This window comes from Ipomoea nil, unplaced genomic scaffold (genome assembly GCF_001879475.1).
Source record: "Ipomoea nil cultivar Tokyo-kokei standard unplaced genomic scaffold, Asagao_1.1 scaffold1834, whole genome shotgun sequence".
Lineage (NCBI taxonomy): Eukaryota > Viridiplantae > Streptophyta > Magnoliopsida > Solanales > Convolvulaceae > Ipomoea > Ipomoea nil.
Window position 1 is genome coordinate 3,338,759 of NW_017618262.1, and position 23,323 is coordinate 3,362,081.

A 23,323-nucleotide genomic window follows, 5' to 3' on the forward strand; every position below is an offset into this window, starting at 1 on the left:
ATATGTTTCATGTTATTATAATTGTTTAATATTCATTGGTTTTCTTGTATGAAAAATGTTAAGTAACTAACTCAAAGTATAGAAATTCAAAAGAACCATTCAAAATTTCATTATAGGATTTTACTTTTATATATATATATATATATATATATATATATATATATATATATATATATATGACAAAAACTTGTGTGAGACCATCTCACGGGTTCTTATCTTAAAAGAATAAGGTAGGAATTCAAATTACATTGTTTGATGAGTATGAATTGAATTATTAGGGATGAGAAGGAAAAAATGGTATAAAGACTAAAATGTCCTTGTATAATAGTAATAATAATAACAATCAACGAGGGTATTTTTGTCATTTCTTCAATTTTTTCCTTTTCCAAACGCATTGAATTGCAGTTCATGGGGTTACCCCATGAATTGCAATTTAACAAAAGGAGGAAATGAATTGCAATTCCCACCAACCAAAGATTGTAATTGAGGCCTTCATTGAATTACAATTCAATTACAACTAAATTACATCCAACAAAAAAAAAAAAAAAAATCCAAACAAACGCCTTGTAAGGGTTTGTTTGGTTGAATGTAGTTGTGATTCAATTACCCCCAAATTACATTGTTTGGTTGGAGACTTGGAGATAATTACAATTCTACCGAATTACAATTTCTCGTTGTAGTTGAATTGCAATTAAATGGATGCCTTAATTACATTGTTTGATTAGAAGAAATTGCAATTCCCTCATTTTACTGAATTGCAATTCGTGGGGTACCTCCAAGAATTGCAATTCAATGAATTTGAGAAAGGGAAAACAAATGAAATGACACTACTACCCTTAGTTGTTATTACTATTATTATTACACAAGGGTATTTTAGTCTTTATACCACTTCTTTCATTCTCAACTCCAAAATTCGATTTCTCTATACCAAACAACGTAATTTGAATTCATACTTTATTATTTTCCCACCAAATTACAATTCATTTCCCTCCTAATTCATTTCTTCCAACCAAACACCCCGTGAATTGCGATTCAATGAAAAAGAAAAGAGAAAAAAAATGACTTTTTACCCTTAATTATCATTAGTATTATTATTACACAAAAAGATTTTAATCTTTATACCCCAATAATTTTATTCTTCCATAATTAAAATTCATACTTTATTCTCTTTCCCATAATTCCTTTATTCCTTCTTTCCAACCAAAGTTACTGTAAAACTTTAACACCGATTTGGAAGTCGACCTGTTGGACAGCAACTAAACCGAAACTTCCCATCTCGCTGCGGTTCCGATCTATCGTCTTCTTCGTCGTCGGGTAAATTAGGTGCCGTCAAATAGTAAAATCACTCAAAAGAAAAAACCACGCAATCTCGATCGCTCTCTCTCGTCTTTTGAGTGGTTTTAGAGTTTTATCACTTGAAATTAAGGGAGATGGAAAAAGTGATGAATATATTGAAGCCGAAGGCAAACCCTCAACAGCTTTTGAGGGATTGGCAGCGCCGCCTTCGCCAAGAGTGTCGCAACATCGAACGCCAAATCCGAGGCAAGTAGTTTCTGCGTTGAACTTTTTTGATTTCTGTTTTGAAAGAGTAAAGTTAAATCCGGAATTCTTCCGGAGGGGTTTGGGTGTGTGTATGATTGTGATCTGATTACTGGGTATTGCTATCAGATATACAGAGAGAAGAAAAGAATGTACAGAAAGCAATTAAAGAAGCTGCCAAGAGAAACGATATGGGTTCTGCTAAGGTACCTTTATCTTCATTTTACCGCTAATTTCTTACTGTGAACACGCTCAATTTGGAAACCCAGTTTTGCTTTTACATATTTATGAGATTATAGTAGCTAGCAATTTTTATTTTTTTTATTTTTTTAAAAAGAGCTAGCAATTTTTCTGGTGTTATTGATCTTAGAGAAAGGGATTCATGAAAGTTTCAATCTTTGTGTTTAATTTATCATAAAGTTTACATCTTTAGAAAACAATTCAGGAAAAGAGCTTGCTTTGCAATTTGGTGATTATAAAGGTTGAATTTTAGCTTTAATATAGTTGCTTTAATGGTGTTGTGACCGAGTCTATTTTCGTGTGGCATGTGATGAATGTGAGTGCATCACTGAAACTATTCTGGATTTGGGTATATGAAAGAATCTAGTGATTGGATGAACTACTATCTGTTTTACTAGCAGCTTGTCTTTTCCCTAGTTTCCTCTGAGAAATATTCTCACGTTGAGACTAATTCATGTAGCCTAGCCAGTATTGAGTTTGGGTTGTTGTTTATGAGGTGAGGTGTGGAGCTTTGAAGATATGTGCAATTTTAACTTTTCCTGACTTATAAAAAGTATACGCGTAATTAGAAAGAATCAATGTATGGCATATGACTAAAACTTATATTTCTCAGATTGCTTGTTGAAGTTGTTGCTATGATGAGCATCTATTGTTTTGTGTTATCATCCACTCATTTCTGCATTATGTCTCCTATTCATTATTTTCCTGCTGACTTTTGATTATCATCTCAGGCACTTGCTAAAGAGCTTGTAAGATCTAGAAAAACTGTCAACAGGCTGTATGAAAATAAGGCACAGTTGAATTCAATATCCATGCACCTCGGAGAAAGTGTTGGTATGATCAGAATTACTAGTCTTACTGGTTCTTTCTTTTTGGATTGTTATCTATCGTCGTTACAAAGCAAAGTATATACTAACTGGTGCTAGAACTCAGAACAAGAGGGACATATCTCACTGCTTATTGTACTAGGCCTTAGTTTTAGCTTTAAAGAGTTTGAAAGTAATCTCCTATTGTCTCTATATTGGATGCTTTCCTTCTCTAAAGCCCTGTTTGGTAAAAAATTGGCCTATAGGCCAATTTTGGCTTATTTGACCACTATTAATTGTTTGATTTAGTTAAAATATCAATATAAATGTTTGGTAAATTAGCTTTTTGCAACTCCAAAAGGCTAAAATTAAAAAAGCTACTCCTAGCAACTTTTTCAATTAGCTTTTTGAGATTAGAAATTATACCAAACAGCTATCAGTTAACAACTAATTTACCAAACACTTTTCTACAATTAGCTAATGTTATCAACTATTTATACCCTCTAATTAACACAATCAGCTAACAGCAAACAGCTATCAGCTAACAACCATTTTACCAAACAGGGCCTAAATGGCTCATGTATTAGTATCATGTCTATGATATGGAAATGGATGGATGTTTTACTTGGGTTGGTATTTTTATGTAGGAATATTTTTCTAGCGTACTTTAGTGTCGACTGAGATTTTGGCCCTGTTTGGTAAAATAGTTAGCCTATAGCTCAATTTTGGCTTATTTGACCATTATTAGCTGTTTGACTTTGTTAAAAAATCAATATAAGTGTATGGTTAATTAGCTTTTTGTAGCTCCAAAATGCTAAAATTCAAAAAGCTGCTCAAAGCAACTTTTTCAATTAGCTTTTTGAGAAAAGAAATTATACCAAATAGCTATCAGCTAACAGCTAATTTACCAAACACCTTTCTATAATCAGCTAATGTTATCAACTAGTTATACCCTCTAATTAACCCAATCAACTAACAGCTAACAGCCATTTACCAAACAGGGCTTTTATTTGGTATGGTTTTTACAAGCCAATATCCTGCTAAGTATACTATTGTAGACAAAACCCAAAGAGGGGGCGCTAGAAGCAGCTACAAATATGATATCTCGTGAATTTACCATGAAAGTTAGATTAACTTAGTGGCATGTATTGAGAAAATACGATTTCCAATAGTTCCTATTTCTTAAGTTGATTTTCTATGAGGATTGAAGAATGTAAAGATTTTCTTTATATTTGATATCTACTATGTTGATTAATCTCTTTTATTGTTTTATAGCCATTGCTCGCACAGTAGGACATTTGTCCAAGAGTGCTGAAGTCATGAAGCTTGTCAATAATCTTATGAAGGCCCCAGAAGTGGCTCGAACAATGCAAGAGTTCAGTAAAGAAATGACCAAGGTACATTTCTATGAAACATTGGCTCTTTTAACATTATAAATTGTAAGGATTTCAATTTGGATTAATTAGTTATTGAAATTTTGTCAATTCTCAGTGTTTTGATTATGAAATGTTGCAATGCTGATCTTCCTTCATACTTTATCCCTTCCCCAAACAAAACAAAAGAGAAGAGGCAAACATTTGCCTCTACTTTTCACTGTAGAAATCCAAGTTATAAACTATTCTATGCTATTGCTACAGGCTGGTGTTATTGAAGAGATGATGAATGATGCCGTGGACAATGCATTGGATTCAGAAGACATAGAAGAGGAAACTGAAGAAGAAATTGATAAGGTTTTGACAGCAATTGCCGGTGAGACTGCTGCAGAGCTGCCTGAAGCAGTCAGAAAGCAAAAACTAAAGCAACCGGCACAAGAAGTAGAAGACACCGAGGTATGCCCCCCGACCTCTACAATACAATCCTTTGGCAAGGTTATAATGATCATCACTGTTGCAAAAATCGGTCTAGGCGCCCCTAGACCATGGCGATTTACCCCCTAGGCGCCTAACTCGGCCCACTCGACCGCCTAGCGCCTAACTCGTCCATTTCGGTCGAGTTAGCCGAGTTAACCTGATCAGCTTGGCCTTGCTAATTTTTTTCATTATATATATATATATATATATATATATATATATATATATATATATATATATATATATATATGACATATATACACCCACACACGTGCACTATTTTTCCTTTTTTAGTAAGCCCCATAGGCGCTACTCTACTGCCCGACTAGCGCCTAGCGCCTACTGCAACCATGACCCTGATTTAAACTATTGAAATAACTCTTGGTGTGTTACTCTATCAGGGCGCCGACGATGAGGAAGAGCTGGAGGAACTAAGAGCCCGTCTTGCTAAAGTCCGCTCTTAAGCAAACTAAATTACTTCTCCCATTCCCTCGGCTACACAATGTAAACACATTCTTAACATAAGTAACATTATAACAGACACCTTGCCTGGTATCCATGTAGTAATATGTTTTTCAGTGTGTTCTGTAGTTCTTGTATCATAGGATAATGTCCCATTTGAACTAAATTAATGAAAGTGATGTTTGTAATATACTGAATATTGGGTCAAAGTAATATGTTCTTTAAAACTAAATATCACATAGGATAGCTCTCAAGTCTCAGATGACCCGGTCTAAAATCTCCAGTCTGGTGTCTGGTAAAATGCACGAGTTGAAGACTTTTGTGGGTGCCTTGAATTTTCAGTTTCTTTCTTCTCCCTTGATGACTATTCATCTGTTTGCATGTTTGGTAGCCATTCTACAAATCAATGTCGCCATTTTTGGGGGACTTTTCAGGCTCATTTTTAAAATTTGATTTTATTGAATTAAACTTGTTTTTTGGGTGGTTGGTAAATAGCTGTTAGCTGATTGAGTTATTGGGTTTGACTAGTTGATGTCATTAGTTGATTGTAGAAATATGTTTAGTAAATTAGCTATTAGTTGATAGCTGATTACATGCAAAATGATTTTATCTAATTAAAAAAGTTGCTTTGAGCAGTTTTTTAAAATTTTGTCCCTCTTTGACAAAATAGTTAGCCTATTAACTAATTTTGGTTTATTATTAAGTTAAATAATCAATATGAGTGTTTGATTAATTAGTTTTTTTTTAAACTTATTGTTTCAAAATGTTAAAATTCAAAAAGTTGTTCAAAGTAGCTTTTTCGAACAGCTTTTTGAGAAGTCATTTTGCATGTAATAAGCTATCAACTAACAACTAATTTACCAAACACTTTTCTACAATCAGCTAATACTATTAACTAGTCAAACTCACTAACCCAATATTTATCATCTAACAACTATGTACCAAACACTCTTTTTATCATTTTGGAGCATAAGTTGTTATAAAATGCTAATTAATCACACATTCATACTGATTGCTTAACAAGTCAAACAGTTAACAAATAAGTCAAAATTGACTGATATACTAAGTATGTTAACAAACGCTTTAAGAAAATCCGAATACACTTTTATTCGCCTGAAAATGATGTTTTACATGTCAAAAATAGCTAATTTCCCAACAAAATCTTGATGTGCAGAAGCTAGTGATGCACAATTCTCTTATTTCATATGAACAATTTCTTGTAAGTCTCTGTTAACGCGACGTTGGTGGTGCTATAACCTCCATCGACGATGAGATTCAAGCCGCTCACATACTTAGAATCATCGCTGGCCAAATACAGTGTCGCCTTTGCCACATCCTCTTCCTCCAACAAAGCTCCCCTGAGATTCCCCGCACCGGAAAACAACGCATCCGCCTTTCCCTTTTCCTTTTCCGAAATGCCCAGAGTTTTCAACGCCAACGGGGTGCTGAGAGTGTAGGGAGAAACAACGTTAACTCGTATCCCATGTTGCCCCAGCTCGACTCCCAGGTTCTTGGACAGCCCCAGAACCGCATTCTTCGACGCCGCGTAGGCGTGGGAGACGTCGCCGTACACGGCCGTGGCGGCGCTGGCCGTGAAGATAATGCTGCCGGCCTTGGCCGGAATCATGACCCTGGCGGCGTGCTTGGCCGTGAAGAACGCGCCGAAGACGTTCACGTCAAACACGTCCTTGACGACGCCGTAGTCCACCTCCGAGATGCCGGAAATCGGGTTCCCCATCACTCCGGCGTTGCTGAACACCACGTCGAGCTTACCGTACTTCTTAACCGTCGCGTCCACCGCGCGCTGGACGTCAGCCTCAACGGCGACGGAGCAATGCAAAAACGTGGCGTTCTCGGCACCCAGCTCCCCAACCAAGGAGACGCCGAGGGAGTCTTGGATGTCTGCAATCGTGACCTTAGCACCATGTTGGACGAACAGCTTTGCCGTCGCCGCTCCTATGCCGCTAGCGCCTCCGGTTATAAGTGCTACCTTGCCATCTAGCCTGCAAAACAATAGCAGCGAGCATATAATATATAAACATAAATGTGCAATCTAATTATCAATTTAATCTTTTAGCAAGATAGAACACATGCTTCAATTTAGTATTATAATACACAGTACCGGAATCCAACAATATATCATGATGAAAACATGTCATATATACCTTTTGGCTGGTGGTTGTTGCAGAGACGAGGTTGCCATATCTTGAATGTCAGAATGAGCAGAGAGTGTTTGGATCCTATTTATAATTGTTTTCTATTACTAAGGAAGAGAAGTCAAAAACCGAGTGAACACAGTACAGCTATATATTACGCGCAATTAGAATTTTCGGACTTTTTTTTTTTTTTTTTTTTTTTTTTTTTTTTTATCACTTTAATATAACGAAATATTAGATTGGACACATGGGTAATTAATTAATTAAACAAATGTATAATGACCGCTTCAGGTTGATAACATGTTGCATTATTTGACTAGGGGTACCTACTACCTCGCAACTTTTTCGTAGTCAAAATATTGTTATGACCCATTGTAATTAAATCTTTAATGCATACAAATATTATGTTTTGTATGTAGGGTTTGTTTGATAATTTTGAAAATACAAAATATTTATTCTAGTTAAAAAGGAAAAAAAAAATTTATTTTTACGGGACTTGTCTTCAAGATGTGTGATTTGTCAAGGTATCGTTCTTTCAAGGATTGTTGATTTAGAATTTTTAATGGTTACGCCTAAACGAGAATCTAAAGTTTTGGTTTTATTATTTTAGATAAAATTTATTTATCTTATATAGAAGAGAAATTAGACTGATATGCTACCGTACAAAATTAATTAATTCGGATCCAATAGTTATGCTGTGCAACCGAATGTACCATGCGCATGGTGCATACAGTTTAAAACGACGTCGTTTTGATTAAAAACGCGCGTCCCACTTTAAAGAAAAAAATCAGGTTCGACTCTCAGCAATAGCATTATTGTGGATATATAGTTATGAAATTGTGGATATATAGTTATGAAATTGTGGTTATATAGTTATGAATTTATGGATATTTAGTTCATTCATTGTGGATATTTAGTTCAATCATATATTGTGGATATTTAGTTCATTCATTGTGGATTTTTACTTCATTCATTCATTCATTGTGGATTTTTACTTCATTCATTCACTGTGGATATATAGTTATGAAATTGTGGATATATAGTTATGAAATTGTGGTTATATAGTTATGAATTTATGGATATTTAGTTCATTCATTGTGGATATTTAGTTCAATCATATATTGTGGATATTTAGTTCATTCATTGTGGATTTTTACTTCATTCATTCATTCATTGTGGATTTTTACTTCATTCATTCACTGTGGATATATAGTTATGAAATTGTGGATATATAGTTATGAAATTGTGGTTATATAATTATGAATTTTTGGATATATAAAAATGCTATTGCCGGGAATCGAACCTGAATTCTTCTTTAAGTGGGACGCGCGTTTTTTTTTAACCAAAACGGCACCGTTTTGCAACCGTATGCACCTTGCAAGGTGCATTCGGTTGCACAGCATAATTTGCGATTCGGATCTTACAAAGGCCTCAATTGGGCCAGAAGTATGACCCAACAACACTATATAGCCAGGCCTTTAATTGGGGTCTTACATAGGCCTCAGTTGGGCCAATAGTATAACCCAACAACACTAAATAGCCCGGCCTTTGGAGTATATTCCCCTGGCAAATTATATCGTCCACATTGTGCACCCTAGCCCAAAACGACTTTTTTTTTTTTTTTTTTTTTTTGGAAAATTTTGTTTTCCGTGTTTGCTGTTAACTTCTAAAAAAAAAATTCTCATGTTTCGAATGTACATAATTGTATAATAGAATGTATATAAACTCCTAATAACATAATACACATAATCTTTTTTGAAAGGATAATACACATAATCTAACATAAAACATAATACACAAACTTTTAACGTAATACATATAAACTCTTAACATAATACACATAAACTCTTAACTCTTAAAAAAAATCTCCTGTTTTGAATGTACATAATTGTATAATAGAATACACATGTATAAACTTCGCCGCGTCAACTCCACACACAACTTAACAAAACAACGTCGTTTTGGGCAGACGGGGCCGCACAATGCATTGTACGCCGTGGTGCACGATATAACGATTGATTCCCCCCACCCCCTCTATTATTATTATTATTATTATTATTATTATTATTATTATTATTATTATTATTATTATTATTATTATTATTATTTTGTATAATCAAAATAGTACTATGGTGATTAAGCATAGTCACACCACGAACTCGACCTAGGCTTTGAATGATGATTGTTTCATTGTTTGGGTATCTTTAGAGAAAGTTCAACATTTTGGATTTTTGCTTAGCTAAAAAAAAAAAAAAAAAAGAGAAAGAAAACTTTAAAAAAAGAGTTGTTAGGGTAGACTCTAGTCCGCAGTCACCTTAACGTGCCTAATATAATCAACTAATACACATAGGTATCATCTATAACCAGTTAATACAATCAGTTGGTCAAACCAGCTAACATAATTATGTATCCACTAAACCAATCAACTACAGAGTATTAGTTAATTGCCAAACAGTCCCAAAATGTGATAAGTTCTTTATTGATCATATTTTATTTCATGTCTAATCCCTATTATGTGTGCTTAATTAAAATGTATAGATTATGTTTTAAAGATCCCCATTTACTTTAATTCAATTGATCAATTAAGTATGAATTCTCTTGATTAAGTAAAAATTATTGATTTTGAAAATTAATTTATAAGTTCTATTGCATTTGGAAGATTATGTACCCTACTTTCCTTTTACATGAATAAGCTCACTTGATTTGCCCCTTCCCCGCCCAATTTGTCAACTCCCACTTTAAAGGCTATATTGGTGGATGGTGGTGGTATATCCCCCTTCTACCAAAACCCACTTATGTATTCAAACTTGTCACTGCTGAGTTACACAACTACTAATCTATTCTAAATACAAAAATTTATAACACAAGACAAAAAAATTTATAATACAAGACACATACATGTTATACATATACTTATTTTACACAGCTACCAATTTCTTTTAGGTACAGAATTGATACTCTTAACGCACAGAATTTTATAACACAAGACACAAAAACGTGAAACACAAGACACATATACATACACATGTTATATATTCACTTATTTTCAAATCCGATTTAGGTAGAGAATTTATATTTTATGCGCATATAATTTCACAACACAAGACATAAATTCATAAATAAAATACACAATATGTTGTGTGTTACATAACTACTAATTTGTTCCAGGTACAGAATTAAGTAACATAAGACACAGAAGGGATCAGGTGCGGGAGGGGCTTCCCATGCGGTTGTGCGGTTGGACTCACATTAAGCATTAAACTGACGCAATTTAAGTACACAAGACACGCACATTAAGCACACAAACAAAATACCTTCAGAACACAAACCCACGCATCTTAAGCACAAAACTCACGCATCTTAAGCACAACCCTCACGCACCTTAAGCACAAAACTCACGCACCTTAAGCACAAAAACACACGCATCTTAAATTTCAACAACTACTCACATTAAGCACAAACTCACGCACCTTAAGCACAAGACTCACACACCTTAAGTACAAAACTCACGCACCTTAAGCACAAAACTCATGCAACTTAAGTTTCAAAAACTACTCACATTAAGTACACACCCATGCACCTTAAGTACAAAACCCACGCACCTTAAGTACAAAACTCACGCACCTTAAGCACAAGCCTCACGCACCTTAAGTACAAAACTCACGCATATTACTCACCGCACAACCGCACCGGAAACATACACCCTGTTGGTCCCGGTAGTGTTAAAACGAGTCTAGAGAGAGGGGGGGGGGGGGGTGAATAGACTCTTTTCGACTTTTCACGAGTGACCACCTTTTCGTGGTTATACGCAGCGGAAATATTAGCTTTTAAATGTTCTTTGCACAGTTTCGTGTAAAAACAATTTTAGCGTTAGGTCAATGTTATGTAATATGCAAGGCACGAAACTAAAAGCGATATGTAAAGAGAGAGATGGACAGAGAGATTTTTATAGTGGTTCGGCCAATTGTGCTTACTCCACTCTTTTTTTCACAACTTGTGAAAAGGTTTGCACTATCACTCCTAGTACAAACTACTTCAAGTTAGCTTCCTTAGACACTAAGTCGGACAACCACTTGACAGGTTTTTCAACTCCTAGAGTTTACTCCGCTTCTATCAACTTCTTCCTGAGCTGAATTGTTGGAAAAGATATCAGTTGTGTCTCCAACATAGTGAAGCTTGTCTTGATGTCTTGATTGATCACTGCTTGATGACAGTACAAGACTGCTTCAAGTTGTGAAGTATGAGATTGAGTACTTCTCTGAAAAACTTCACAACAAACACTGGTTTTGAAAAGTTAAGATGATGAAACTTCTTTGAAAATGTTTTTCTTAGATTGAGAGAGTGAGTTAACCAGCACCTTCTTCAATGGAGAAGAGAGGTATTTATAGGTGGAAAAATCCATCCGTTGGAGGGAGATAGAAATTTCAAACCTAATAACCAGTGTGTAATACTCAGTGGACAATGGGCATTAAATGCATTTGTACTGTGTAGCCGTTGGAGCAAAAAACATTATGGCTTTTTGTCCTTGTTCACTGACAAGATAGTACAAGTCTTTTAATGCTCATTGTCTTTAGTGAAAATCATTCCTAGGACATCCTTTGTCCGAATGATTTGCCCAACAGATTTGATAGCTAGACAACATTCTCATTGTTTTCATAAATGAGAGTTGTCTTTTAACAAGTCTGTCCTTGACTTGCATATTTGGGGCCGAAAGATTGTCCTTGTCTTTCGTCCTTTCTTCTTGCATGAAGGTTCCTTTTTGTCGAAGCAGTCCATCTGTGACTTGCTATCGTTCTTCTTTCGTTTGCAATCATCTTTCGATCGTCTTCGAGTCTTCAGGTAGACCTATTCTATTAATCTTGTGCATGGATTAACATTTCATGCCTATGTCATACGAGACTTTCTAATAAACAAAATTAAAATAAAGGTCTACAACCTAAGACAGTTTGGTATCATCAAAATCTATATACACTTGTTCCTAACACACCCGCACTGAAACTTAATTCTATATATATATATATATATATATATATATATATATATAACGTGAAATGAACAACAAACGGTTACTATCAAAATTAAAATTCAAAATTATGTCGTGTAGTTTAGGATCAGTGTCCGATTAGGTATATAGATGCAGAAAACCAGAATAGTATTTATAGACAGAAATTTGGTTGCAACTGAAATCAAGCTTGTGTTTATTTGTTAAACCTTGACGTCAACTTTCGACCATTTAGTTAGAAAAAGCATTGTGTCACTTGTCTGGTTTCACACGGGCCGGGAACTCCAAATTGAGACTCTTCATCTTTTGTTCAATATAAATTAACAAAAAGACAAGCATACATATACTAAGAAATGTTATGATAATGGATGATTGAATGGCTTACAAATTTAATTTCTATCAATATTTTCTTAACAGAGAATGTTTCAATAAATTACAAATTTTATTCTTGTCATTTGGCAGCGAGTAAAATAAACTGGCCTGAAGGGCACATGCATGCACTTGCCAGAATTGGATATACAAATGCATAATATACAGAAGCTGTGTTATATATGTTATTACTAGCTATGTTAGCATGCAAACTCTTTTGGGAGAAGAAGAATTTGATCGAGCATGCAAACTAAGAAACTATTTATACTTTGCAATCACTTACTTGATCGAGATAGATAAATTAAATGAGAACGGACATATAAACTCTTTAAAACATACACAACAAAAACAATATATTAACAACAACACTAATAATAAATTTATAGGTGTCAGGCCATTTCGGTTCATTCAGCTTATTATACCATATTCCCGCTCTTTGTTCTATGAATTAATTCCTTTATTATGGTCCTAGTAATATTATAGCATGACCATTTTTGGTCATTCATCAATTATTTAAATGGCGTTAAACATGAAAGCATTTTAATTGATATATTCAGCCTACCATCATCTCAACTTCTCTTTGTTTTAATAAATCACAACCTTGTAAACCAAATTCAAACCTGAAGGGGATTTTGAGTGGTTTGTGAAAGTAGTCTTGGGTTTGAAATTAGGGCTGCAAGGTTGAGGATCGGATTTATTAGAACAAAGAAGAGCTTAGAAGATGGTAGGCTGAATAGATCAAAATGTCCTCATATTTAATGTCATTTAAACACATTTATTTATGAAGAATAAAAAATAGCATGCCACAATAATGCTAAGACCAACAAAAGAATTAATTCTTAGAACAAAAAAGAGTGAGAATATGGCAGTAAGTTGAATAATAGACCAAAATGACCCATGTTCAACGTTATTTAAACCAATTTGTCAACGGATGATAAACATAGTCATGTTACAATAATATTAAGACTAATCAGGGATATATTTCTTTAATTTTTTTTATTTTTTGAATCACCTATAAATTTAGGACAAAATAAGTTGACTCTTCCTCAACGTACTGTATCTTTAAGACTTTTGCTAACATCAATCATCATCAAGTACTAATGCATAGATGATATTAAAGTAATGCCATTCAGATGTCAGTCTACATATTTTTTTTTCTTTTTTTTTTTTGGAAAAGGGTCTGATAAGCCCTTAAATTTTATATGAAAAGTTAATTAGGTTTCTAAACTTTTAAAAAATGCAATTACACTATTTAACATGTTATATTCAGACAATGAAGTCAAAGAACCGATAAATGACCTGCTATTACAGGTCATTTCGATTCCAGCATCATCACTAGCGAAAATTCGGCGACCCGCCATCAACTAGAGAAGGCAACTAGTGGTCGCCTTCTCTGGTAGATGACGACCGACGATGATTCGGCCGTTGCCGATCGCCGAATTTTTGCCTGAGATGATGTTGGAATCGAAATGACCTGTAATAGCAGGTCATTTACCGGTTCTTTGACTTCATTGCCTGAATATAACATGTTAAAATTAAAAGGTGTAATTGTACTTTTAAAAAATTTAGGGACCTAATTGACTTTTTAAGTAAAATTTAGTGACTTATTTGACCATTTTCTCCATTTTTTTTAAACAATGAAATCTAATTAACAATGCTTATAATACGCATGGAGTGTATATATGTATAATTTATTACTTGAACATATTATATTATTGGTACATAAATATCATTGACATAAGTATGTCATGATGTAATTACAAATCATTTCGTCATTTTAGAATGCTAAAAACAATGTAGTATCCATCATATACTTTCTCAACCTATTGAAACACAAATAACCAATAACGCCCCCTACTGAGGCTTGAACTCACAACCTTCCAAATGAAAATTCAACCCGGATACCATTAGATCACATAATCTTGGTGAGAGGTTAGTTAGTATAACCATATCCCCCCTCTCTAGAATGACATTTATTCCCATATTTCTTAGAAGAACAAATTGCACTTTTGGTCCTGTGACTATTAGTGTACTGATAATTTGAGTACGTGACTTTCAAAACTCTCAATTTAAACCTTTAACTACGCAATTATTAGCAAATTTGGTCCTGCCGGTCAAATTGCCGGCCAATTTTGACCGGAAAAATGTAATTCTTTTAAAATTATTTATTTATAAGGACAAAATGGTCATTTGATGTCATTTCTTCTTCTTCTTCTTGCGTCTGCGGAAAACCCACCAAAATGCAATTTGTTCAAAATAAAATTACAACCGTAATTTTGGATAGCCAAACAAGACCAAAAAAGATGGCAAGGCGTAAAAACAAACCTCAGCAGGCCATGCATCAGATTCCTTCAAACTCACATTAGTCTCAAGGCTCCGCAGACGCAAGAAGAAGGAGAAATGACGTTAAAATTACCATTTTACCCTTATAAATAAATAATTTTAAAAGAATTACATTTTTCCGGCCAAAATTGGCCGGCAGGACCAAATCTGCTAATAATTGCGTAGTTAAAGGTTTAAATTGAGAATTTTGAAAATCACGTACTCAAATTATCAGTACCCTAATAGTCACAGGACCAAAAGTGCAATTTGTTCTTCTTAGAATAATAAACACACTTACACACAGACAAAGTACAATTATTATTGTTTCAGAAGCTGAAGTAGTATATATATATATATATATATATATATATATATATATATATATATATATATATATTAATTTTAAAATAATTATTTTATTTAAAATTCTTAAAATAAAATTAAGGCCTTGTATTTTTAGATATTTTACACACCTTAAAATTCGACCGTGGGTGTCACTTGTTTGGTTCCACACGAGAACTCCAAAAATGAGACTTCATTTTTTGTTCAATATATAAATTAACAAAAAGACAAACATACATATTGTATAAACTAAAAAAATATTATAACTAGTTTGATTGACGTGAATGTTAGTATATTATAATCTTTCAAAGAGTTCAAAGAGAGATTGAGAGTTAAAAATCTTTTTTCGTAGAAAAAAATTAATATGATAATATTTTGCATTTTAATTAAGTCGGCTAGACGCAAATAAGAATTAAATTGAAAAAAATATTATAACTAGTTGAATTGACGTGAATGTCAATATATTATAATCTTTTAAAGAGAGATTGAGTTAAAAATCTTCTCTCGTATAAAAAAATTAATATGATAATATTTTACTTTTTAACTAAGTCCGCTAGATGCAAATGAAAATTAAATTGAATATGTTACCAGTTTAATTTAAAGGCGTTTTGTAAGTTTGGCTGCATGTAGGATAAACTGGCTTGAAGGGCACGTGCATGCACATGCAAGAATTGGATATACAAATGGACAATATACAGAACTGTGTTGATGGACACTTGTCAAACGTGTAATGGGTATATGTTGACTTTACATTTATGGTGGATTCATGCATGCCATGCTGTTTTTGCCTTTTTTTGGGGTATATTTCATTATTTTGTGTTGTGCGATCTTGCACGACTTTGGCCCTCTCTGGTAAAATTTTTATAGGTTAATTTTGATTTATTGAATCAATATTAGTTATTTGATTTAGTTAAAAAATCAATATAAGTGTTTGGTTAATTAATTTTTTTTTTTTTTTTGTAATTTCAAAATGTTAAAATTCGAAAAGCTACTCAAAGCAACTTTTTCAATTAACTTTTTGAGAAAAGATATTATACTAAACAGCTATCGGCTAATAACTAATTTACCAAACACCAACCTTTCTACAATCATTTAATGTTATTAACTAGTTATACCCTCTAATTAATCGAATCATCTAATAGCTAACAGCCATTTATCAAACAGGGTATTTGTTTTACTTTTGCCTGCTTTCTTAATATTATGAGGTTTTGCGTGTTCATAAAAGCATATCGTTTGGTGAAGTTAGTGATTGTGGTCCATCGGGGACCATCAATCTAAAGAAGGTGGTATATGTTAATAGTTTTAAAATTTGAGCATGCAAGCTAAGAAACTATTTATATTGTGCAACCACACACTTTCTTGATCAAGATGGATAAATTAAATGAGAAATAACAATAATAATAAAATATTATGGAGTATATATGTATATATAATTTATTACTTGAACATATTATATTATTGCTACATAAATATCATTGACATAAGTATGTCATGATGTAATCACAAATCCTTTCGTCATTTTAGAATGACATTTATTCCCATATTTCTTACTTCTTAGAATAATATATAAACACACAGACAAAGTATAATTATTATTGTTTCAGAAGCTGAAGTAGTATATAATTATATATATTTGTGGTATAGTAGGATGAGCAGATGATTAGATAAGGGTTGTCCCTTCTCCGCCGCCAAGTACTTTTTCAACAGCCACTTGAAAGGCTTTATTGGTGGTGGTAAAGCCCCCATCTATCAAGAGGTTCAGCCCGCTTACGTACTTAGACTCGTCGCCGGCGAGGTACAAAGCTGCCTCTGCTACATCCTCTGTTGTCAAAGTTTTCCCTTTGAAATTTGAAGCTTCTGCGACGATTTCCTCTGCCAATTTCCTATCCTGGGTGGGCATTATACTCATTCCCAGCTTGGTGAGAATTACATAAGGCGAAACGCAGTTGGCTTTGATCCCATATTTCCCCATTTCAACGCACAGGCTCTTGCATAATCCCACGACTGCGCACTTGGATGCAGTGTACGTGTCGGAGGTGATCCCGAACACCTCCGACGCGGCGCTTGCCGAGAATATTATGCTGCCCTTCTTCGCCGGAATCATCACCCTGGCCGCGTGTTTGGCGCAGAAGAATGCTCCGTACACATTCGTCTCGAAAACTAGGTTGATGTTTTCTGGGCTGGCCTCCAAGATGCTGGTGTCGCGGCTCCCTGCGGTCCCGGCATTGCTGAACATGATATCCAACTTTCCGTACCTGGAAACAGTGGTGTCCACCGCATGTTGGACGTGGGATTCGATTCTGACGTCGCAGTGGATGAATAGTGCATATTCCGAGCCAATCTCTTGAGCGACGGAGAGGCCATTCTTGTCGTCAATGTCAGCAATGATAACCTTACAGCCATGGTGAGCAAAGAGCCTGGCGGTGGTTGCTCCAATGCCGTTGGCTGCGCCTGTTATGATAGCAACCTTTCCTTCTAGTCTAAAAATGAAAGATATAGATACCCCATGAATGTTCAAACTGAAAATCAAAGAATAATAATGAAAAAAGGATAGTGGGAGCAAATTAAAGTAATAACCTTTTGATGACGGGAAGTTGAAGGGAAGAGGCGGCCATAGTTGCGGATGCTAGCTGGTGTCAGTGAAGGAGAAATGGTATTGAAATTAGATGGATGTTGTGTATGATATGAAGGATGAACATGAAGTGTATTTATAGGGAGAAATTGGGTGGCAAATGGCAATTTACAATCAAGTTATTTAAAAAAAAAAATATTGACATTATATTGCCCCAAGAAAATGAAATGTTAGATAGAAGTTAGTTATTCAGCATTCGGTGTCACTTGTCTGCTTCAGCACGGGAACTCCAGAATGAAACACGTTTCTTGTTCAATACAAAATAACAAAAAGTCAAAACATATATTCACACAAAATTTTTTTCTTTTGGTCCAAAAAACAGTGATGTTATTCTTCTGGGTTAAAGTACCTACCAGATTCCTGTACTATAGCGTTTTGTTCAATTTAGTCCTTATACTTTTATTTTGTTCAATTTAGTCCTTGTACTTTCAAAAATGGTGCAATTAAGGACAATAGTTAACAATGTTAATATTATCGTTAACGTAGGTTACGTGACGCTAATGATATTTATATTCCTACTCATATATTACTTTATAAATATTTAAAAAAAATTTACTTTTACCACCAATATATTAAATTAGTATGTCCAAAATAAATAATTACGACCATGTTCGTAATGAGATTTGGACAATTGTCCTTAGTTTTATCACTTTTTAAAGTAGAGAGACTAAATTGAACAGAATAAATGTACAATGACTAAATTGAACAAAACACTATAGTACAGGGACTGCATAGGTACTTTGACCTATTCTTCTGTACTTATTTCACCTTTTTCTTGGAGTTTGTTTTTTTTTTTTTTTTAATTGAGATTTTTTTGTTTTTTTAATCTGTGGTGTGTTAGTCATAGTAAAAAAAGTTTTATTGTCGCAATACACAGACATATATAGTTTTAATTTATAATGAACAAATTTCACTTTTATGTTCGACTATTGTATGGGTATTTTATTCCAATATTGAAATCCAAATGGTAACTAAAATCAAATATTTAGTAATGGTAATGAATTTAAGAAGAAGAGATCTTTTTGTTTGATAGTGAATATGAATTGGAATCAAAATAAATAAATAATTAATTAATTTAAAAAATAAATATATAAAAATATATATAATACATATATATATATATATATGTGTGTGTGTGTGTGTGTGTGTGTGTGTGTGTGTGTGTGTGTGTGTGTGTGTGTGTGTGTGTGTCGGCCGAGTTGACCATAGAGGGATGTCGTCAAATGATTAATATCTACCTACTTATTACCAATTGGTTTTAAGTAGGATATAACAACTAGCTGGCCAAATAACTCTGTGATTAAGCGGTGCTTAACTTATATGGGAAGTAAGCATAATGCAGCGTTAAGATCCAATAATTGGTATATATCAGAGCCGAAATCACGGGTTTGAATTGATGGTGATGCGGTAGCCGAGTCCAGTTGATGGCGTTCACACTTGATGGCATTCACACATGCATGCAGTTGAAGTACAAAGTCCCAAGTCCCATGCATTTTGCAAAAGATTCGTGAGTGTTGAATGCAAGAATTACCTAAATGTGGTTCGTACTCAATTTTAATTGAATTACTTATTTGGATTATGTCCTGCATGTGTCAGACACAAAGACAGATTGCGAAAATAATAAAAGATAAGTAAAGAAGGGAACCAGGGACACATCAAATTGTACAGAGGTTGCTGATGAAGAAGATTGAAGATGTGCTTTGGGTAGAGTTGAATATTAAACTCATAGTAAAATTGATTTAACCATTAAAAATTGTCACATAAAATTCGATGTCGTTTAATGTAGTAAAAATGAGTGATGGTGAGTGTACGGGTGTGTTATGTCGTCCTCAGGGGATTGGGGGTTATGGCACGCAATATGCAATCGCAATAAACTAGGCACTAGCAAAAGGAAACCAACAAGAAGCTAAGCAAATCATAACGAAGTTAAGACTACGGTAACTAAACAAAATAACTCGAACACATATGAACAAGATGTAAACACGAAATAAAGAAATAGAACTCAAGTTAGGGAGCATTATCTTCTAGATGCATAGCACAACCTAAGGATTGGGGAAAATCACACAGCCAAGGAATAGAGGGGATGCACGTAGGAATCCTAGTCTATAAGTCACTCACGTGAGCAAATTAACAAGGATTAGAACAAGGAATTGCCCCACTCTCGTGGTGAATCAACTCCAAGTTCTTCAAGAAAACAAAGCATCTAAAACCCCCAATTTCCCCCATTTTCATAGGAAAAATCGAGTTTATGCAAGGAGTGGCTTGGAATCTTAACCCAACTCTCATTGAGGCCAAGAATCCTCCAAAACATGCTCACTAGTACAAAATAATGCATAGGAGACTGATATTTAGCTACTGTTGTTAAAAAAACAGTAGTGTATTCTTAATTAAAAAATTCGCGGTGGCAATTTCGTAATAATTGATAGATAATCCGCCATTGTTCTTAGTTGTAATGGATGCGGATTGAAAAATTAAAATAACGCTTTAAGATTCCGCTACCGTTTCTAGTTGAAATAGTGGCGGAATAGAAAAATAAAACTCCAACGGTGGCGGAAAGTATTTTAAAAAAAATTAATTACAATTCGTTTTTATTTCGTCACTGTTACTTCTAGAAACTGTAGCAAAATATCAATCTAAAACCCTAGCTCCACCACTCCTTATCGAACAAACAAATCGAACGAAGGAAGAAAGAGAAAGCCCCGTCGAAGAAGACGCTCCCACATTTACGCTGAACACACACCCATCTTCAACGACGAACGCCCTTTCCTCGGGCAGCCGACATGAAAGCCATCTCCACAGCCCGTCACTGCCTCCGATCCGCCCACAACAGCCACCATACCGTCACTGTCTCCGCCCACCACAGCCAGCGTCACTGTCTCCGCCCACCACAGCCACCGTCACTGCCTCCATCACAGGTTTGTTCTTCATTTATTTATTTATTTTTTATTTTAAATTTTATTAGGTTTAGGGTTTAGAAACGACTAAGGTCTCTGCCTCTCTTTCACCGTAAGCAGCAGGGCTACCGAGTCTCCCGGTCAAGGAGCTTGATGCCGATCATTTTCATCTTCAGAAATGACTAAGGTCTCTGCCTCTCCTTCACTAAATTTAATGAAATGAACATTTTATTTCCTAGCTCTGGTGTTTTTATCATTTCTGCTTTGAATTCCTTGCAGTTACAGATGCACAATTGCACATACATACAACTTTTTGATACATTTACTCATTAGACATGAAGACATCTAATAGAGTTTAGAACAGTTAGTGTTGATAAGGTTGATTAGCTATTAATTCAAGTCTAGAATACAATTAGTTACTTTAGATAGACTAGTTTACTTCATTACGGAGTAATAATTATTGACATTTTTCTGTTTGTTTTTGGACTATTAACTAAAATGTTTAGTTGTATGCACAATCAAACTTATGAATTTATTTGATCTCTCTGCACACAAATGTGATTTGGAAGTGAAGAGTTTATGTTGACATGTCCTTGCAATGTAATGAAATTTGATTACGTACTTGTGGCATGTGTTTCTTATATTTGCTTAGCATATTGTTTTAAAGTAGTTCCTAGGTGCTTGGTTGTAGACTTGTAGTTCAATGTGGTAGATAATAAACTTGTCTTGATTTATGTTGAGGCATTTGATTGAAAAAAAAATAGTGAATTTAACAAAAATAAATTAAATAATTAAAAATAATAATTATTCCGCGACTGTTTCTATGTTAAAACAGTCGCGGAAGACCACTGAATAAAGAAAATAAAAAAATAAATAAAAATACAATCCGCGACTGTTTGACATCAAGAATAGTCGCGAATTAATCCAATTTGCGACTGTTTCACAATAGTCGCGTAATGTCCGAGGCTTTTTGTGACGCTAGTATCTGCGACTGTTGTACAACAGTAGCTAAATGTCATTTACAACAGTAGCAAATGATCAGATCTGTACTAGTGGCTAATGAATGTTGTACACCAAACATTGACAATATACAAACACAAATCCTTCATAAACTCAAGAACCCTAGGTTAGTGTTCTTCCCCTTTTTGCAATAATCATAAATCAAGCATCAAGATAGACCATAAACTAACTACTCATGATTAAATAGCATAAAGAACACAAAAACACAAGTGTAAGCATAAACATTGCAAGATAAAGAGATAAAAGGGAAAAAGAAGATTATCTATTGAAATGATGGTAGAATCTTGAAATCCAAGTGTAGATCCTTCAATACAAGCTAGAAATAGGAAAAAGAACCTAAATCTACACCTAATGTAACACTAAAATATGAAAAGAAAGAGTAGAAAATAGTTAGGGTTCGAATGGCACTACTGGAAATTATGAAATTTCCGACCACCTGGAATTGATCTTAAATCAAGTTGAAACCAAAAAGTGGTCGGAAATAGCAACAAAGGTTTTTCCGGATACCAAAAGTGGTCGGAACAAGACTTTCAACTTGATTTAAGATCACTTTCAGGTGATCGGAAATTCCATAATTTCCAGTAGTGTGGGGTTCAATACCATGTAAAAATGAGTGAAAACTCAGCTAAAAAGGAGCAGAGGCGGGGGGCTTGATAATTCTCGACGCGTCGAGCATTTACAGAATGCAAATCGCGACCTTACTGCCAAGAATTCGACGCGTCGAGTGCTTCTCTGCAACGCAACCCCGACTTGTAGGCTGATTTTGACCACTTTATGCTTAGAATTATGCTTTGATGTCTTCATGAAAGTTGTAGCTCTTCGAGTCTTCTTTCCAATGGAGCAAGAATCACTTCATTTGGACATTCCTAGTTCGAGCTATGGTCAAATTACCAAACAGTGGTCAATTTTGGACGAAATCTGTAAGTTCGGAACTTCAACTTCAAGGATGATTTTGACCACTGTGGCTTCCTTTTTAGGCTTTGATGTTTGAATAGGAGTTGTAGCCCTTTGATTTTTCTTTCCAATAGAACAAGAATCACTTAATTTGGATACTTCTAGACCGAGATATGGCTCGAAAATAGAACAGTGGCCAATCCATGCGAGAATTTCAGCTTGTTGACACTTGTTCCACTTTTGCCTTGGTTTAATTTGTCCATATGATCAACACCATTGAAAACATCACTCTTTGGCTTCTTTGGAAGTGTTGCATCCATCTCCTTAGCTTCACATTGACTCCCCTTGACTCCAAATGCATCCAACATGATCTAAAATCCTTCATTTCTACTCAAAGATAATGAATTGTGCATAATGGATCAAATGAGCAAAATAAAGATCATTTTGAACAACATAGTGACACTTCATAAGCAAAACAATGCTAAATATGAGATAGACATGGGGTATAAATATGAACAATTATGTACTTATCATCATTCACCTTATCTGTTTAACCTGAAAACAACTTGTTAAAAATGTTATCTGCACAAATTTATAGAGTTAAATGATTTAATTACATACTTTTTTGTTAAATGATTTATGGTCCGTGGTTGTTAGGGTGCGTTTGGAAACCCGTAAAATGACTTCTGAAAAATGTTTTCCGGGTTTTTAATGTTTGGCAAGTGGGGGAAAAATGAAGTCAATGTAAAATGATACCTTAGCCAAAGGAAAATATGTATGTTTTGGAGGAAAATG

The 23,323-nt window shown here is 34.4% G+C and overlaps 3 protein-coding genes and 1 long non-coding RNA gene across 6 annotated transcripts; 1 reads left to right on the forward strand and 3 right to left on the reverse strand.

The window, feature by feature from the left end:
* Positions 1-1,209: 1,209 nt before the first annotated feature.
* LOC109193095 (vacuolar protein sorting-associated protein 24 homolog 1-like) lies at positions 1,210-5,106 on the forward strand. 2 transcript variants are annotated; one of them, XM_019343901.1, is made up of 6 exons: positions 1,210-1,542; positions 1,669-1,745; positions 2,511-2,613; positions 3,861-3,982; positions 4,223-4,473; positions 4,789-4,810. In XM_019343901.1, the coding sequence occupies exons 1-6, from the start codon at positions 1,431-1,433 to the stop codon at positions 4,793-4,795; spliced, it is 672 nt and encodes a 223-aa protein (XP_019199446.1). In that variant the 5' UTR covers positions 1,210-1,430; the 3' UTR covers positions 4,796-4,810. The 2 variants fall into 2 exon arrangements, with proteins under 2 accessions (XP_019199446.1, XP_019199447.1); XM_019343902.1 differs by lacking the exon at positions 4,789-4,810 and adding an exon at positions 4,837-5,106 and having other exon boundaries at positions 1,214-1,542; positions 4,223-4,414.
* Positions 5,098-22,348, reverse strand: LOC109193096. The gene is made up of 3 exons (XR_002056203.1): positions 22,337-22,348; positions 13,570-13,581; positions 5,098-5,182 (listed from the first exon to the last, which is right to left on the reverse strand). It is a non-coding gene; the product is annotated as an uncharacterized LOC109193096 (long non-coding RNA).
* LOC109193094 (secoisolariciresinol dehydrogenase-like) lies at positions 5,980-7,116 on the reverse strand. Its single transcript, XM_019343900.1, has 2 exons — positions 7,063-7,116; positions 5,980-6,900 (listed from the first exon to the last, which is right to left on the reverse strand). The coding sequence occupies exons 1-2, from the start codon at positions 7,098-7,100 to the stop codon at positions 6,099-6,101; spliced, it is 840 nt and encodes a 279-aa protein (XP_019199445.1). The 5' UTR covers positions 7,101-7,116; the 3' UTR covers positions 5,980-6,098.
* Positions 15,043-17,793, reverse strand: LOC109193092 (secoisolariciresinol dehydrogenase-like). Of its 2 annotated transcripts, XM_019343898.1 has the most exons (3): positions 17,666-17,793; positions 16,733-17,568; positions 15,043-15,061 (listed from the first exon to the last, which is right to left on the reverse strand). In XM_019343898.1, the coding sequence occupies exons 1-2, from the start codon at positions 17,701-17,703 to the stop codon at positions 16,749-16,751; spliced, it is 858 nt and encodes a 285-aa protein (XP_019199443.1). In that variant the 5' UTR covers positions 17,704-17,793; the 3' UTR covers positions 15,043-15,061; positions 16,733-16,748. The 2 variants fall into 2 exon arrangements, with proteins under 2 accessions (XP_019199443.1, XP_019199442.1); XM_019343897.1 differs by lacking the exon at positions 15,043-15,061 and having other exon boundaries at positions 16,692-17,568.
* Positions 22,349-23,323: the final 975 nt, after the last annotated feature.